General features: G+C 40.0%; 1 protein-coding gene across 5 annotated transcripts in view; it reads left to right on the forward strand.

Annotated features, from left to right (window-relative positions):
- LOC108884242 (piezo-type mechanosensitive ion channel component 2) overlaps positions 1-19,221 on the forward strand; it is a 73,136-nt gene that overhangs the window by 22,128 nt on the left and 31,787 nt on the right. For 4 of the 5 annotated variants that reach the window (XM_018678034.2, XM_018678035.2, XM_018678037.2 and 1 more), the window contains exons 5-17: positions 1,303-1,465; positions 3,308-3,578; positions 4,216-4,429; positions 8,940-9,114; positions 11,914-12,033; positions 12,830-12,865; positions 13,529-13,643; positions 13,981-14,162; positions 15,353-15,601; positions 16,050-16,170; positions 17,451-17,689; positions 18,104-18,252; positions 18,328-18,501. In XM_018678034.2, coding sequence (XP_018533550.1) covers positions 1,303-1,465; positions 3,308-3,578; positions 4,216-4,429; positions 8,940-9,114; positions 11,914-12,033; positions 12,830-12,865; positions 13,529-13,643; positions 13,981-14,162; positions 15,353-15,601; positions 16,050-16,170; positions 17,451-17,689; positions 18,104-18,252; positions 18,328-18,501 — 2,208 coding nt within the window. The remainder of the gene's footprint in view (positions 1-1,302; positions 1,466-3,307; positions 3,579-4,215; positions 4,430-8,939; positions 9,115-11,913; positions 12,034-12,829; positions 12,866-13,528; positions 13,644-13,980; positions 14,163-15,352; positions 15,602-16,049; positions 16,171-17,450; positions 17,690-18,103; positions 18,253-18,327; positions 18,502-19,221) is intronic. The other variant, XM_018678036.2, reaches the window with a different exon arrangement.

Below are 19,221 nucleotides of genomic sequence, written 5' to 3' on the forward strand. Positions count from 1 at the left end.
AAATTGGTTTGGATGATAAAAGGGAGTTTTAAAGGTTTTGAAACCTGTTAGTCATTTAAAGGACAGTTTTTATTTGCTTTAACTGTACATGCAATCATGACACCTCATAAAATTTGTCTTCAGGCAGAACAAATACATCACACTGAATCACTTGAAGCCTGAAATTACTGTAGCTTTCAAGGCAACAGTTGTCCGCCACTGTTTGGCTTCCTGTTTGAACAAACCTTGTGGTATTTAGTTAGAGGTGAACAGACTAATCAAGTTACAGATGTTACCAAAGCTTTGTTTACCCACAGAGATATAACGACAAGACTTGAAGTAATGTCACATTTTAGTGGATTAATGAAAAACACACTTTGTGTTGACCGAACTGGAATAAATATTATTCATTTTTGATTGTTAGAACATGCTGACAGTGTTTTGAGTTCACCACATGAAGAGCAGTTGTCAGTAGGAATCATCATAACTTACATTAAATCTGAGAAATCTAAACTAGTTTAAATCCTTTTAACTTTATTTAATGCACTTTGGTGAGAGAAAAGGGGCTAATTGTTTACATTACCTTATTATGAACAAAGGTTGTAATTTTCGAGGGAGTAAACATGTTTTTCACAGTTCAGTAAAAACAACAACAAAAAATACCACACTCTCCCATGGCCTTTTTGTTTGAATGGAATTTCACTCACTTGTTAATAGCAATACATTTAAAACCGGCAGGCCTGATTTCATTAAAGTGGGTGGTACTCCATATAAAAGCTGAAGCATTCAACACAACACATATTAAAAACGTGGTTGAGTAACGGAAAACTCCAGATTCCCATGCATTCATGTGAACAGGTAGTGTTTTCTGAAAGATATAATTGCTGCAATAATATCTGTTCTCATGAGGTTGAGTGCAGTTCCAGTCTCTGTGAACGCATGCTGTAGGGAGGTAGTACTCACTGGCAATTTATTTGACACATGAAGTTTTGGGACAGACAGAGGGAGGTGACACGTGACAGATATTCAAGGCCAGATTCAAACACAGGACAGAACAAATTATACGTGGGCCATGTCCAAGTGAACTAAACGAGCGACCGCAAGTCCTTGGATTTCTCCGAAGAACTGTTTCACATTAGGGGCGATCATCCGTGAGCAGTTAAGTTTGCTTGTCCTCTGTCCCATTTTCCGTCATTTGGTCACGATCCTAGCCTGTGAGATTACTCCAAATCACAATTCCGGGAGACGTTGGGATTCATCCGTACTTTGAGAAAACGAGCGTCTGCTCTCTGTCAGTGAGTACCCTCTCTTTTTTGTCTCCAGTGTGATCGGTGCAGATGCGGGGAACGGCATCCGAGTGTTCATCCCTGACATTGGCATGTTCGTGGCCGGCTTGGCCATCTGGCTGCTGTGTCGCAGTCTGGTCCAGAAGAGGCCGCCTGAGGACATGGCCCAGTACAACGCAGACTTCGAAGCAGAGGAACAAGTGGGTTTCATTTGTGGTGACATGCAGTGGCCTGAAAACTGTGTCTGTGAAACTGTGAGTCTGTCTGTCTGTCTGTCTGTCTGTCTATCTATCTATCTATCTATCTATCTATCTATCTATACATCTATACCATGGGTGCAACTACATTTTGTCCTTTTTCCATGTTTTATTCTAGACTCTTGATAATATCTCACCACATAAAAACTAAGCAACATTCACTTAGATTAGCTACATTTTTTTTAGCTACATTGTTATGCAGGACATCATGTCGTCTGTGAATCTGTAGACACAATAACTCAATAATAATACATAGCAGAAACTCAAGGTACGGCATATGGAGTAGATGATCTGATTTAATTTTTAAACAAAGGCAGGGTGGGGTTGGTTGGTCCCATAAAAATATCACTATGAAGGGGTGCCGTGGTTTAATGAAGGCTAATCATTCCACCAGCCAGCTTGATGTACAAGAGTGAAGAAATATGGGTGCATTGTTGTTGGGCACTGGTAGCTGAGCAGTTAAGGTGCGTACCACAGTCTCTCTCACACTAACTGTCAGATTAAAGACAAAAAACAATTATAAAGGAAAAACAATAATCACGTGCATACTGTCAGATGTGGGTAAGGTAGTGTATTGAAATAGATATTTTAAACAATCTAGGAAACTGTGTCCATAAAACCAAACTAAATATCTTGTCTCATGTCAGGAGAATGTTCTCATCATAAATATAAAGAGGAAATGTCAGAACTCGGTTGGAGTAGCCTTCTTTAAACACCTCAGTTGGCCCGAGAACCCAGAAGTAAACATCTTCACACAAACTGATTTTATGTCTGGACTAGGTAAAGACAGCTGTTCATGTCTCTGACCGTTCACAGTCAATGACATTTAATTCTGCCCTCTTACATTTGATCCATCCATCCATTGGGGACAATAATTGATCAGATTTAATTAATGTAGTTTCCCTTCTTCAGCTCCAAAAATATTTTACTCGCTGAAGTGGCCAGTAGATTGGACAGCCTCTTGTCCTGCTCTATACATACTGTACACATTCAGCTTCATAGGCTGGGAGGAGCAGAGCAGGAGTTTGAATAGCGAGCTCCCTGTGAGTGTTGATGACTTGGAATACAGCCCCCATCCCCTGGCAAGTCCTCCCTTCTCTTTATGACTCAGTGTTAATTAAATCCACATTCACTTTCACTTCGACTGTGCTGCTCACGCTGGCACAGATGGCATCGCTCCCCATTACTGAGAAACACTAGAAAATTCATCTGTAGAGCCTGCGTTGTGTTCAGGCTTTTATTTCCATCAGTTGAGCCATCTGAAGCTGAAACTGTTGTTTGATTCAAAACAGGGCTTCTACCACCTGCTACTTTCTTTGTCTGCTGCCTTATGTCTTATATACATAAATCACTGTGAATGGCCCACTTGTTCTCATGTTTCTATTTTATTGAGACTGAAGGAAAAGAGGGACACATAGTTGGTTCGGTGCAGCAGCCAAGGAAGAACTGACTGGATTAGTTTTCAAGCCAACATGTGGTTCTGGAGGAAAACATCTGGCAAGGGTGACTAATAATGTCACAAGCTGCCACACAGACCACATATATGTTTAAATATGCTGTGCTACATGCTAAATATGTTAAAACACATTCTCAGCTTGAGGCAGATGCAGGAATATTCACCCACAAGACTGACTTTGCTTAATAGCTGATTACACACAGGGATTGTTATGGTAGTACTACCTGTAGGAAACAGTTTTCAGCACCATGGAGAGCTCTGACCTCCAAACTGCACCATTCATCACTCAATACTGAAATCTGTTTGTCACTTAACCTTCCACTTTCAAGGAAGAAGAGGAGAAGCTGAGCCTGGAAGACAACATCCTGCTGGATGAGGACTTTGAGGCAGGGTACGAGGCCGAGGAGGACGAGGAAGATGAGGAGCTGGATGAGGAGGAAGAGGAGGAGGAGGAGGAGGAGGAGGAGGAAGCGAAGGAGAGCATAAGGATGAAGGTCCTGCGTCACGTGGCGGAGGTCGCATCCAAAGTGAAGGAGGTCATAGGGAACTTGATCACCACTGCGGGGAAGGTGGTGGTCACCATCTTGCTGGGCATGACAGGTGAGCTGCTCTACCTGCTACACTGAAGTGTCTCCATGTTACACATTCATCTCTGCTTTTAAGGCTTTCATGCTCTGTCATACTCGAGATTTTCAGTATTTTCAGTTAAGTTGAGTAATTCAGTATTTTTCTCTGGCCTCTCTCCACTCCTCCACAGCTTATATTTTATCAGTTTCCAGCTCTTATCTGCTCTCACTTTGAATAATTTTAAAACTTCTATGTTTTAGTGAATGTTTCACTGAGCCCATTAACTTCACTGTATGCTGGCATTGTATTGGATTCTTTAAGGCTGCTCTACCCAGTCTTTTAGACCCATTAAAACAAGGCAGTTTGTACTTGCTGCCTCTCATCACATGCTTAATAGGTTGAGAAAGTGATGTTATTTAAAAGTCTATTTTTATTTGAGCACTTTTTAGAAGCCTGAGGTTGTAAAATATTCTATGAATCCACAGGGAAATGCTAAGATTGGGGAAATGTCTGAAAAAGTAGATACAATTTTAGTATAATTGTTTTTAACTGCTCTGCTGTTCTGTTGATAATTAAAAAATTGTTGAAGTAAGGTTGTGGTTAGCGCAGAGTATATCTGAATTGGAGCTAAAACAAAAACTTTTCCTATCCTCTCTGTTTGTGTCTGCAGGCATCATGCTGCCCTCGCTGTCCTCGGCTGTTTACTTCTTCATCTTCCTGTTCCTGTGCACCTGGTGGTCCCTCTGCCGGACCTTCGACACACTCATCTTCAGCTGCATGTGCGTCCTCATGGCCATCTTCAGCGCCGGACACATCATTGTCCTCTACCTCTACCAGTTCCAGTTCTTCCAGGAGTCCATCCCACCAGATGACACCTATATCAGGTCAGACATATGTGGAGTTCAACTCACAATCCAGTCCAAACACTCCAACTGTTAATATCCTGTGTATTACCTCACCAGTGACCAATGCTCCTCCTGCAGACAGAGATGAATCAAACCTTAGCAACAAAACACAAACCGTCTCCCAAACAGCAGTGAGCTAAAGTTAAACTTAGTAGATCTCCTGTCTCTCTTCGTCACATTGATTGATTTTGGACTTGGTCTTTCTCTTGTTAAACAGCACAAGCCTGTACTAATGCTATCTGACTCCTTAATAATGTGAAAATACGTGATGCAATGACAGAGCTCAGCAGCCGGAGCTCCTTTGACTCAACAATATTTATTGCGCCTGAGGCAAGTTTGTTTAAACGTTAATAAATATTTACTATTGTTACAAACAAGAAGGCAAAGGAAACGGCAAACCCAGCTGGAGGAGAGATATATCAAACTCCCACTCACAGCACATCAATATCAGAAGCAGAGCTTTTAGGCTCCCCACTACAACCGGCGTTGTTTTATTATGCATGAGAGAGGAGACAATCAGCTGTCTGTGGCTGCAGTGGTGAAACATTGTGGTTGGAGCAAAGCCACATTGTTGAACATCTTGCCAACATACGTTAGTCACAGTTGTGATGAATGCAGACTCAGTAGCAATACTTGGGTCACTGACCTCATTGTGTTTGACTGACAACCTGGAATTCAAATAATGTTGTTTATTTACTAATTACGAAAAAAAAAACACATCAAGGCTCCCAACCTGTTTGACAAAAAAGTAATTTTCTGCTGCAGTAGGAATGTTTGGTCATAGGAGACTTTACTGAAGTCTCTTTAAAAAGATACAGTCCCCTTAAACATATATTTTAAACATAAATGTACCATGAAAATCAATGTAAAAATCAAGTTAATAACTCTTCCAAGGCTTCAGAGCAAATTAAGTATTATTTTGATTTTATATTGGTCTGAATCTGCTTCAAAATACATAGCGTAAATAGATAAACAACAACCTGATTTTAATGGCATTTGTGCTTTTATTTTGATGGGATGATAGAACAGAGAGTCGGGAATAACATGGAGAGAGAAGGGGTTAAGGGTCCGCGGTGGGAATTTAACTGTGGTGGTTAAATGGTATGTGTCTTCAACCACTTAACTAGGATGGCCATTATTAAATAGTTATTTTTAAAAACTTTTGGATCCACATAAAACAGCTAATTCCTCCGTCCCATGCCTAGTGCTGCACCAAATTTTATTTATTTATCTCTAAGGACAGTTTTGAGGAGAACCAAAATGTTCCCACACTGCTGATGTGAATGTGCCCAGGGGGTCTGTTATCTCAAGGTCATTTATCTTGAGCTAATTAAACTAGCACAACTCAATCACGATTGGACCAAGATAGTCACATGACACACAGTAGACAATAAATATATTTAATGTATAATATGTGCAAGATATACAGTTTGTCCTGACTTTAAATAGAATAATAATTCTGAGATTTACATGTGTTATAGTGTTATTTGTGAAATAAAAAAAAAATGTTTTGTTTTGTTGCATTAGTAAAGCAATGACTAACTGTTGTTGTCTAGCTGTTGTCTAACTGTAGTTGTTGTCTAACTGTAGTTGTTGTCTAACTGTAGCTGTTGTCTAACTGTAGTTGTTGTCTAACTGTAGCTGCTGTCTAACTGTAGTTGTTGTCTAACTGTCTAACTGTAGCTGTTGTCTAACTGTAGCTGCTGTCTAACTGTAGCTGTTGTCTAACTGTAGCTGTTGTCTAACTGTAGTTGTTGTCTAACTGTAGCTGTTGTCTCAGTGCCCTTGGTCTTGCAGAGTTTTATTGATCTCATGGTTTCTCATTTGAAAGCTTTGCTGCTGTGTGTCAGGACCGAGGTTATTTAAAGCTATGTATAGCTGAAGCTGCCTTGGGCAAACCTTGTGTCCTCCCATCCCTCTCCTGCCTCCGATGGCAGATAAGGTGTGATTACATTGTTGCATCGACAGGTTTCTCGTTAGAAAGCAAACTCATTAGAGCGAAATGACTCTCCACTCACACACCATCTGCACTGGCAGTAATAGTGGGCATGCTGTAATGACCATACAGTAGATGTAACGCCAGGATTGATGGTTCCCAAAAGCAGAGGGGTTACCAAGTCATTAAAGGGATAAGAAAGTTTTTTTTTCTTGTGAAACATTTGAATACTTTCACCTCTTCAGGCCTCTAAAAAACCTTAAAGTTAGCAAAGTCAGTCATAAAAATACTGTCCAATTTTCAGGTTTTTGGGCCTCAAAAAACCTTTACTTAGTAAAATGCTAGATACTTTCACCTTTTCTGACCTTTAAAAATCCTTAAAGTCAGTAAAATAGTGGATGTTAACCTCTCTTCAGGCCTCTGAAGATCCTTAAAGTTAGTAAAATACTGGATATTGGCTCTAAAAATTAGAAAACATAAATAATATTGCCAAAATAAAGCTGAGTTTTCACCAAAGATGACTCTACTTTGATTCTGACTCGTTATTTCCCTTATTTAGTTTCCAGTTGTGAATATCAGTGTGAGTGTAATTTCTTTAAACAGTCGACATCTCACGTTGGAAAGAAGCACTCCGTTTGTGTATCTGAAGGCCTAAATTTGGAAAGTTTACCACAGCTCTGATTCTTATTTGATAGCTCTTTGCACGAACAGTCCAACCATTTCATCATCTGCCGACTCCTCGTTGCGTTCATGTTGACTTTTCACAGCGCTGAGGTATTTCTGTCCACCGCTGCGTGAAAACTGAGGCCCAATGTGATGATAAAAGGAACACGTTCTCCTCTGCTCCATCCCGTTTCCTCTCCGCACACCCTCACAGGGAAACTCTTACAGCTGTAAATATGCATGATATGTCCATTGGACAATAGGCCACCTCAGTGCCTGCCCTAATTGTGCCTGTTGACAGTGACTTGGCCTTGCTGTGGGGCCGGTGCTGAGTGAGGCTGTTGAGAGGCCTGGCTTCCACTCCGCTTCCTGCCTCCCTGCCTTTACAGTGGAAGTCCCCATGTCATGTGACCCCAGCAGGCCTTCCCCAGCTGTAAGGAGAAACCACTCAGGAAGTGTGGTGGGGTCAAAGGAGGGTGTTCACTGCATCCACATGGCATGAAAGAAAAGACTCAGGAGGCTTCTAAATCTGTGTGGTTGTCACCGGAATACGTCAGTGCAGTTCCTGTTGAGTAGATGACCTTTGTTCTGCTCAGAGGAAAAGCACATCCTCCGTGGTACAAACAGATTTTTAGCGTCAGTGCATTTTCCACATTCCAAGGTTAGAGTTTTGGTTGTATAGTACAGTATGTCAGAGGAAGTCCTCAGAACCTTTATTTAAGTACTGGGTAGCTGTGGGTCTTGAAAGCCGTTGAAGTCAGTTTCCTAAAAAGAAAAACAAGCCTTTGAAGCTATAAAAAAAGTCTAAAATGTTTCGTCCTGCCTGCTATAATGTTACATATAAATGTCTTTGCACATGATTGAGTGACAGTACACATTTATAAACTAAAAGCGGGATTGTTGTGACATTGTATTATGCTGTTTCATATTTGGCATAAATGAGAGGTCTCAACCTCCAGGTTTGGACACCGCCACCACTGGTGCAGAGACAGCATGACTCTGCACTTCCCACAATGCTTTTGTTACGTTTACATCACCTCGTCCATCCTGGCTTTGTTTCTGGAATCGATAATTAGTTTCAAAGATGAAGAACCCAAGGACTCTGTACACGGAATTGAAAGTAATGAACTGAACAATACACTTATCTCGGTGAGAACAGTCGAATCCACTGATTGATGACTCTGGGCCAGTTCACTGAAGATTTAAGTTCAGGGTTTCATGTTTGTTGTTTCCTGCCTCTGTCTCTCTCAAGATGTAAAAAGAAGCCAAGTTAAACTGTAAACTTGCCCCCAGCATCAGTTTTTTGTCAGGCATTAAGTCTGTTTCAGTTAGAATAGTGAGTAACTTAGTGTGATAAATAAACAGACCAGGGCTACATCTAATGATTATTTTCACCAGTGACTATTCTGCAAATTATATTCTTGCTTAATCAATTAAAAGTTTTGCATCAGAAAACTAAAAAAATGCCTATCACAGTCTCCTAAAGCCCAGTGTAACATCCTTTAAATGTCTTGTTCAGTTCAAACCATTGAAATGTTAAATTTATGGTGATGGAAAACCACAAAATTCTTACATTTAAGAACCTGGAACCATCAGATATTTTGCCTTTTTAATAGAAAAATAACCAAGTACTAAATGATTGGTTGATCATGGAAATAGTTGTTGTAGAATCAACTTGTTATTGCAGCTATAAGAGGTATGGGAATGTATGATCTTATTAAGAAATGACACCCCAACGATTATTTATGTTGACCTCCATATCAAAGATTGAATTTCAAGCTTTGCGTATGATCAATATGTATCGTTATCTCTACATAATTATACTAATTAATCCCCAGAGCTTCTGTGGCCGTTCCTGTCCTCATACACCGATCTGCCTGTCTCTTGCAGTGTATTCGGCATCTCCCCCATTGTTCAGAGCAACTGCTCCTACACATGGAAACTCATCGTGCACCCGCAACGCAAGTGGTACCACTTTGTGAGTCCCATCATGCTGCTGATTCTCTACTACACTCTGGCCACGCTCATCCGCCTCTGGCTGCAGGAACCCATCGACCAGCTGACGGTAAGGACCGCAGACTGAAATGCAGTGAAGACACATGAGTGTAGACCCTTTTATTTCCTTTTACTTTTTTCATTGTGACATTTATTGTTCAGTAATTTGAACCGTACATGTTCACATGATTGTACAGGGTTTCTGCAGGTCTCAAAAAGTCAGCATGTGTTTAAACTACATTACTTATGCTGTCAAACTGGAATGAGAAGAAGCCTAGAGCTTAGACCAGTTGCAGCTCAGTGGGTGTCAAAAGATGTTTAGTTGAATTCAGCGCACAACACCTCCACAACACTCCACAGTAAATTCCAGACAGTGAACTGAAATAGATCCAGATTGAATTAAATGGGCGGCCAGGTGGCCTCGTGATCAGAGAAACTGTATTGATGGAAGATTCCAGGACGATCGATTGCTGGCTGCATCTGTCCGCTGTACGTAGCTCAGGTGTTATCTGAGAAACTGCTGGTCTAGTTTGACAAAGCATGGAGGGAGGATGCATTGCCCAGTGTTACAGTGCTGCCTGGGGGTAAAAAAATGAGCTTTTACATAATAACTAAGAAACCACTGGTCCTGATTTGATTTGTTTACATTTCCTCTATACGTTACTGGTATAGTATGCACTCTGTATTTTAAATATCATGGGGCCTATTTTTACCCAGGGTTACTTATTATAAAGCTTTATACTAGAAAGTCTTTCTGACAGATGCATCATATCGTAGACTTTAATTATATCCCACACTCTTTTTTAGTCCTCAGACCTTCATATTAAGAATGAATTTTAACACATTTTTCCAAGTCTGCCTCAAAACAACAGTCTTTAACAGCTTAACAGTTTTTGCATGCTGTTAATACTTTTAGAGATCCTCTTCTTACATGCTTACAGTGTGATAAAACAACAATATTCACAACAAGAATACATTCCTAAGTTTATCTGAAATTACTGAGTTAATCAAATCAAGTCAGCCATCTTCCAAATTAACAGTCTTTTACGTACAATCATTTCTTCAAAGGAACTGTCACACAGAGAAGATACGCACTTGTTTTATCCATCTCAGACTGCTGAAACGTCTTTAACTTCATATAAACTTGGACTATGGATTTTTGCACAGAAGGAGAGCCTTAGATTTTGTCTCAAATCTCTTCCACTACACACTTAAACTAAACTTCAAAAAAATCCTATCCTTTAATGAAGTAAGTACAAGTGACAGTTTGCAGGATTCACTGATGCTTTAATGTAACGTTAAAGGGTCAGTTCACTGAAATGACAAAGGACGCTGCCAAAAGTTTAATTATGACATTTTTTCTTTGATCCCAGTAAAATTAGTTCAGGGTGTTTTGTGGATTTTCAGAATAACTGAGACATTATTTTAGAAAAGTGTACAAAAAATATATTTTTTTGTATGTTGAATGGACCACTAACAAATTTCCATGAGAAAATACGTTTTGTCTTTGGGTGACTTTTCCATCTTCTAACTGACTGGCCCAAATATTTCTCAATGAAATGTCGTACAAAATGGTGATCAGTGAGCTTGAATGTCAGGAAGAAGAACCCCAGCCCCTGAATTCAACCTGTCCTCCTTCACCTCAGACCTCGAGGCTCAGCTCCTCTGTCCTGTAATGGAGTTATAGATTAGAGTTTTTATAGAGAGGTCAATACTTCCCTGTAAACCTGTGGGGCTGTATGCATTATTGATCTCTCCACAGAGGGGTGTGTGTGTGTGTGTGTTTTCATCTACTCTTACACTTTAGAAGACGCTAATAATAAAGCATGATTATGCCATAAATCAACAGCTGACAGGTTAGTTCGATGGTGCAGATGCCAGATTATGATGGACTGCATCTTTGCCAAAACGTCAAGAAAAATCTGGAGGCACTGTTGCCATTTATCAGTTAGTTTAACGCTTGATTCGCAGTTTATTATCTGTGTTTATTCAGCAGTAGTTGCATCAGTGCAATAAAATAATAATTCAGTCAGGTTTTATTAAAAGTATCCAAAGGAAGGAGACGTGAGGAATCTATATGTGATTGTAGACTGAAAACAAATCACAGAATCATCAGTGTAATAATTAACTTATAGAGCAAACATTGTGATTGTGCAGTCTGGGCCTCGTGTTTGTTTTATTAATAAATTATTGTATTGAAACAAATCTGTGATTGCCCTTTTTTAATCTCTAAGAAAAACTAATTTAGCACCATAACCAGCACTGCAAACACAACTAGAACCAATTCTTCTTCAGGCATTATCAAGAAAAGTGCTATACCAATAAAGTTATTGTTCTTATTATTACAGCTGCCTAACCTTGCAGTTTTTGAATGGATTTTACCAGATCAAAATATGATTTTACTGAAAAACAAGGTGTTTAATTAAGAAAATTACAGACTTAACAAGTGTGTTCATCTGTCCCTGATAGTCCTGATACTAATTATTCTGTCTGGTGTGAAGATACGGACACTGAAACACAGGAAACTGCACTGAGAGCAATAAAAAACACATCTTCAAGCATGAAATACATTAGTACATCACTTTTGTGCAGTTTTTTTCCTTTATTTTCTTTGGTATTTAAGCCTCCTGAACATTTCCAAAATGACATTCTTTTATTGTGAATAAAATCAATGGTAAGAAATTTACAGACCAAATAATTTCCTCTTTTTTAAAGGTCACTCTGTTCCTCCTCAGATACTGCTCTCCTACACTGTAAAGCAACATCCAACAGAAGCAGATTAAGTCTGGCACCCTTGAGAGTATCGCTGACTTCACAGTCCAGTGTGTGAGATATACATCATCCACGCTGTCTATCTATGTTTTCTCAGGACGACAAGGACGACGAGCTGTGTGAGGAGGAGGATCTGGACGGAGACAGAACAAGTAACTCGGCCAACAGGAAGAGGCTTCGGTGGTGGGAATCACGCCAGCCCACAGATGAGAAAAACGTATGTGAGGGTTAATACACACACGCATGACTAACAAAGTGTGGATTACTGGAAAGGTCGTGAAATCATCCTTTGGTTAACTCACCATTGTATAATACAGATCCCATTGTAAACAAAACAAAACAACAGAAATACATAGCTCAGGAAGGATGTGGGTAAAAATGTAGAAAATCCAAACAGCCTTGAAAATATCTTGAGGATCTGTTTAAAATATTTTTCTTCAACTTGCGAAATGTTTAACTTTTCTCAACAAGCTTGGCTGCCAAAAACCCAAATAACACATTTCCTTCTTGCATTCTTACAACTGATAACTAATGCTGCCCTCTAACAATTCAATGATTCAGTCGAGCTATTAAACAATAATAGAGTGAAATGGAAAAATGCTGTGATATTTTATTACTGAAATAGTCAAGAATAACAGGAAACTGACTTTTGTTAAACTGTTAAGCTCAAACCATAGCTGCTTATTGTTTTCACACGCTCACATCTCATTTTACCCGAGCTTTCACCTCTGTAATAGACTCATCCCTGGGAAGATTTCAGTTGGAAATGCACATGCACACACTGACCTTGTTCCCATATTAAGGTCCGTAGTCTGTCTCCATTGGCCCACCTCCTGAGGTTTAAAAAGCTTTTAGGGTGTGCAGACACAGATGAGTGATGGGCTCGATTTACAGAGTAGTGCTGCTGGGCTTTGTTCCTGCTTATCAGCGACTGTAAAGAACGAAGGAGGCCTTTGACTTCAGCAGCACATCGATAACACACCTTGTCTTGTATGCTCTTTTCTCCTCCCTAGCTGCTCTCCATCCAGGATGGCTTCAGTACAGCTGAGGTGGGGGCTGCTCTGGATGTGTCTGAAATCTGTGCATCTTACCCCCCACCCCATTCACCTCCTCAGCCTCGCTGCAAGAAAAGGAAGCATTGCAAAGTGCTTTCCACACTGCACCCTCATAGACCAGGCTTATCCTTGGCCAGTGTTTAAGAGTTTGAAAAAGTTTCTTGCTGCCATTACTTACCCAAGAGCTATATTAATAATAATATGTGACTATTGTTTTAAGAAGAAAAGAAAAGTGAGAAAAATGAACATATTCATTAAGCCTGTATCTGGTATTTTCCATGTTTTCAAAAGCACAGAAAAGCAGAATAAATATCAAGGTTATTGCCTTTGGTTTTGTATTTTATGAAAGCTTATTGGCCCAGGGTTGTAAGGCAACTTAAGTCAAAGAATGTGCAGTGTGAAAAGTAGAAAAAAAAATCCCTCTGCCGCTCTACAAAGACAAAGTGTAGTAACTAAATGGCTCCTGAGACAGAAATAAAACAAAAACAAAACACTTTTCCTAGTTCAAATTCAGAATATCCAATCATTTAATCACACATTAGTTACTCCTCTTTCTCTTTGTGGGGCAGAATACTGTACAGTCGGGTATTTCCATGACAAATCAGCTCCACAGTTGCAGAAATTTTATTTGTAATTTTTTTAAATGATGATCCACAGGCTGTGCCCACCTCAAATGGGACGTCCTTTGAATTCCCAGCCGGGAATGGACCAGTTTGTTTGGACTTGTACTCCACCCCCCAGTATAAAATAGACCAGCCCAGTGATGGTACAGGTGAGCTGTTTGCCCTTTACTGTCTTTATGTTCTTAACAAATTCCCTTATTTTAAGCATTCTGTATATAAACTTTTAATAAATGGTCTATAACACACTATGATGCAAGACACTACTTGTTGTTGCATCATGGGAAGTGTAAGATCCAATGTTTTAGACATTTTTTCTCATACAAAGAGATAAAAGTCAGGAAAACTTTAGTTTCTACCATTATTTTTAAAATGATCCCCAAACTTTACCACAGTGCAGTAGCAAATCACAGGAGTTCCTCACTTAACCCAGGAGACGAGAACACTGTCACTATTTTAGCAAAGAGTTGTGTTTCTGTGTCCAACCAGAGAAGAAGGATGAGAGTGTGTATGAAGTGTGTTTGCCCCCGGAGGATTCGGCGTTAGACGGAGGAGAGGAGAAGTCTGAGGGAGGCGAGGATGGGATGAAGAAAAGGGGCGTCAGCGCGATGGTCAAAGTCTTCCACTTCGTCATGAAACAGAGCTACATCTGTGCTCTCATAGCCATGATGGTGAGTAATGCAGCCCACAGTCGGTGTAACGGAGGAGTTACAGAAACTGGCCTGTGCTGCATTTGTGTCAAGTATTTGGACGTTAGAAAGGAAAACATCCAAAATTATAAAAGTGAGTTGCCTGTGTTAGTGTGAATAAATTAAATTCAGATCTTAAAACTACAGCTGTGAAGATGTGACGGTTGTTTTCCAGCTTGCAGTTTGTATTAATAGTTTAATCAGCAGCATCATAACCAGAAAGTAACAAATTCAAACCCACAGACCTGCTGGAAAAATTCTGGTAGGGTTAGTAAATGCCAAAATGTTCCTGTCTCCTCAATCTACTTTGATCAAGATGCGTCTGAGCAACAGACTGAATCTATTTCTGCTCCAGTGGAACGACAGGAGGGAACTGTGGTTGTACTGGGCAGATTTTATGGCTGAATGTGTGGCAGGATTTTACCAAAAAAAGCATCTGTTTTCAATTTTGGCGTTTCCAGATGAATCATAAGCCCTTTTCAAACAGAAATCCTGCTGTAATGCTGTTAAGAAGCACTGTCATTCTGCTGTCTCGGCTTGTTTACACTGAACCAAACAGTGTGATGTGATTTTAGAGGTGTGACGTGTAACAGTGTCAGCATCAGTCCTGCAATGCTGGGTCTCCCTTTTATACAGATATCGATTTGGTGGCTAGCCACTGTCGACTTAAATACGTAAAAACACTGCCCCCTCCCTATTCAGTTTTTTAATACAGAACTGCGAGGTGGAATAAAGACGGTAATGGACTCAGTCTTTCTAAAATCCTGGCTACAGCCCAGCTCCTCGTAAAGTCAGCCCAAAATAATAAAATTTAGATTTTTTTCTTCTTTCTCTAAAGTAATCCAAGTGTTAATAGTCTGTACATCTGTGGTTGCAGTGCACACAGCTCACTCCCTGACTGAATGGCCGCAATACACATTCGCCCAAAGCATGATGGGAACTGTAGTGGCAGAAGTCATTATATTCATCATCCCAAAGGAATACAAGAAAAACAACACCAAGGGGGCTGAATAAATCCATCGAATTCAGCTTCGATTTAGACAACATGTCCATTCATAAACAGAATTTTTCTGGAACATGCCTAGCTATGTCATAAGTCATTTTCTACCTCAGTAAATAAAGGCAAATATGTCCACACATCTTTGTAATTTTCTGTGATTTGTTCTCTTCAGGTTTGGAGCATCACGTACGTCAGCTGGCTGACGTTTGTCTTCCTAATGTGGTCTTGTGCGCTGTGGATGGTGAGGGACCGGAGGCGTTACGCCATGCTGTCCTCTCCCTTCATGGTGGCCTACGGCAACCTGCTGATAGTCCTGCAGTACATTTTCAGTTTTGAGGTCATGAACAAATATCATGATGGACATTTTTTCTCAGGATTCTTTGTCAAGAAGAATAACCCTTTTCACTCACTTTCATCAAAGGTATGGGAGCTAAAATTAATAACCAAAGAATTTTCATTTTTTTTATATTTGTTGTGTATTTCTGTCTTTTAAAGATCACCACAGACTTACAGTCGCCTTGCATTTTTTTAAAATCGCCCATACAACTGTTTTATTAAACAGTGCACGTGTTGTTCCCCTGAAAAAGTAAAGATGCAATTATACTTCACACCTGGGTCATACTGTTTTTAAAGTTTATTTTAAGTCCCAGATGAATGCATGACATGCCTGAAAGTTTATACAATTAAATATAAGTTTAGAAACTCAATTCTGATTTACTGTATATACATATACAGTATCTTCTCATGTTGTTTTGACCACCTGTATTGTACTCCTAGCAAGTTAAAGTAAATGCAAATGATTTGTTCCTTCATCCTTTCTTTTCTTGCCGGTCATCTGTTTGTCTAAACATTTTATTTATTGTGTGAAGGTCCTGTGTCTGCTGAGCTTCTGGCTGCTGCTGAGACAAACGCTCACAGAGAGATGGGAAAAACAAAAGGAAGACAGTGCTGGGCTCTCAGACGTTCATGTGGAGGATCAAGAGAAGAAGGGTAAGCCCTGGACTCTTATTTTATTTACATTATGGTATAAAATTTTATTTTGTTGTAGTTTTATTGTGGAATTCATAAAGAAGATTTTTAAATTCTACCATCTGATCTAACAGATAATAGGGCTGGTGAAATAATGAGTTTACCTTTGTTTACCTTTAAAGACTTTGTTGACACTTTGCCTTAACCCCCACATTTAGCAAATGTAAACAGTATATAAACATTTCATAAAGTTTATGACACACCATAATGTAGTTGTAGGCAGGTATAAGTGTTTATTTAAGTACTTGTGAACAACTACAGTAACTCCTCCTGTGGACATCCATAAGTGGAGGCTGGTCTATAGAATAACGAATGACAGATAACGAATGACAATATAATAAAACACAGTTGTAATATTATAAAATATGTCTTCAGAGTTATAATTGTTGACAAATAATCCACATCAATAAACACTTAAAAATGTCCTTATAATGCCGATCAGCCACAGCATTAAAACCACTGGCAGGTAAAGTGAATAAATATTAGGCAGCAGGTGAACAGTCAGTTCTTGAAGCTGATGTGATGGAAGCAGGAATAATGGGCGAATATGAGGATCTGAGTGACTTTGATAAGGGCTGCTGTGATGGCTAGACGACTGGATCAGAGCGTCTCCAGAGCAGCAGGTCCTGTGGAGTGTCCCAGGATGCAGTGATCACTAAGTAATCCAAACGTGGTCCAAGGAAGGACAACTGGCGACAGGGTCATGGTCATTGATGTGCGTGGACGTGAAGGTTACCTGGTGTGGTCCAGTCCCATAGAAGGGCACAAACTGCTGAAAACTTTAATGCCATCACAGCTTTCTCCTGTCCACATGTGAGCGTCAGAACTGGACCATGGAGTGATGGAAGAAGGTGTGTTTTGTGCATCCTTTACCTTGGGGAAGAGATGCACTATGGGAAGAAGGCAAGCTGGGTGATGCTCTGGGCCACGTTCTGCTGGGGAGGATTTGACTTTGACACGTACCACCAACCCAAACATTGTTGCTGACCACAAACACCCCTTTATGGCAACAGTATTCCCTGATGGCAGCGATCTCTCTCAGCAGGAAAATACTCCCTGCCACACTACAAAATGTTTTCACGAATGGTTTGAGGAACAAAACAAAATATTCCATTTACTATTTATTTTGTTTCGATTGAGTAATTGTTGGAGATGTAATGTGAAGGTCACTTGACTGATTTTGCTGATAACACGCTGGAAAGTTTTAGCGCAGTTTTCTGATTCGCTGCTGTGTTTTATAGAGGAGGAGGACTCTGAGGAGGGAGGGGAGCAGGACATCATGCAGGTGCTGGGCAACATGGTCATGGCTGTGCTGGTCAAATACTGGATCTACATCTGCGGGGGGATGTTCTTTGTTGTCACCTTTGAGGGAACCACCAAAACCGTCGTAACAGATGGAATCACCAAGACCATCGGAACCACCGTCATATACAAGGTCTTCTACATGATGATGTTCCTCTCCTGCGTGGCGCTCTACCAGGTACCAAAACACACTGGCGACATGACCATCAGTGACTTTTATTTAGAACTAAATAAAGTGTGTTCATTAATGTATCATCACCAGTTAAAATAGGGCTGTGTACTAAGTGTTATCCTCTGAGTCTGTTCCAAATGTATCATTTGGGTGGGATGCTGTGGAGTTTCCAAATTCAATTTCTCGAAAACAGAAGGTGCTGACAATTTTAGTAGTGTCATAAAGTTTGTGTACGGCCGGCTCATAATCCATAGTGTATTCTTGACTGTTTTATAACCCCGACCACAGTAAAACAGAATAGTCCCCCTAAATCTGGATGTCCTCTGGCCACTGTGTTCAGTGCATTGAGTGTTTAACGTCAGATGATTCACAACCTCTGTAAAACATTTCACTTAATTAATAATTAAATTTTTTATCTAGGTCCACTATGAGTGGTGGCGAAGGATCCTGAAGTACTTCTGGATGTCGGTGGTGATGTACACCATGCTGGTCCTCACACTGGTCTACACCTTCCAGTTTCAAAACTCACCAAGACACTGGTCCAACATGACGGGCCTGGACATAGAAGGGTGAGGTACCACAGATAGACTTCATGTCTCATTTTCTTTTCCTGTTTTCTCTAAATTTTGTCCATGTCTCTGCAGCTTGGCGGACATGGGCCTGAAGCAGTTTGAACTGGCTGAGCTGTTCACCAGGATTTGCATTCCTACTTCCTTCCTGCTGGTGTGTATTCTCCACTTGCACTACTTCCACAACCGCTTCCTCCAGCTCACCGACCTCCAGGCTGTAGTGGCCAAAGAGGAGAGCACAATCTACAGGTGAGACACATTCTCTTGTTTTCTTTGACCTCATTTATCATTGTCCAAAATATTTGTGAAAAGAGACCAGAATTTAGTGTAACTGTTTTTCTACCCAGCAGAATTTGTCTTAGGTGTTAAAAATCCTGTGAAATAGGTTGAGTTGAACTTCTGGGAAAACATTTTATCTTCAGTGGTGACCTTGTGCTGCACAAGTGGTTGTTATCTCCATGCAGAGACATCAGGACTACTGCCACTAATGATCATTTTCATTATCGATTATTTTCTCAGTGATTAATCTATAAAATGTTTATCCTTGTCTCCATCATTGCCAGAGAATTTTTAAAATGACATAAAGCAATTATTGATTAATTGTTTTTTCCACTTTATTTCTTCAAATCACTGCACAAATGACTAAACCTAGAACTGGAAGATATAAAAATGATTATCAGGATATCAGGATATCTATTTCACAATATAGCAAATGGTTTTGATATGATTTGGATATTGCACTTGGCCATATAGCCATCTCATTAATATTTTGATTAATTGTTCAGCCCTATTTTTAAAGATCAAAAAACGAAGGCTCTCATTTGTATGAATCTCTCATCATGTCCAACACAATAAAAAGTCAGAACTTTTCCAAAAACCATCTGTTTTCCTCTGCAGCTCGAAGGTAATAATACACAAGAGGAACAAACCGGGACTATGTCATTATAACATGATTCCACTCACAGATGA

The sequence above is a fragment of the Lates calcarifer genome, linkage group LG4 (genome assembly GCF_001640805.2).
Source record: "Lates calcarifer isolate ASB-BC8 linkage group LG4, TLL_Latcal_v3, whole genome shotgun sequence".
NCBI lineage: Eukaryota > Metazoa > Chordata > Actinopteri > Centropomidae > Lates > Lates calcarifer.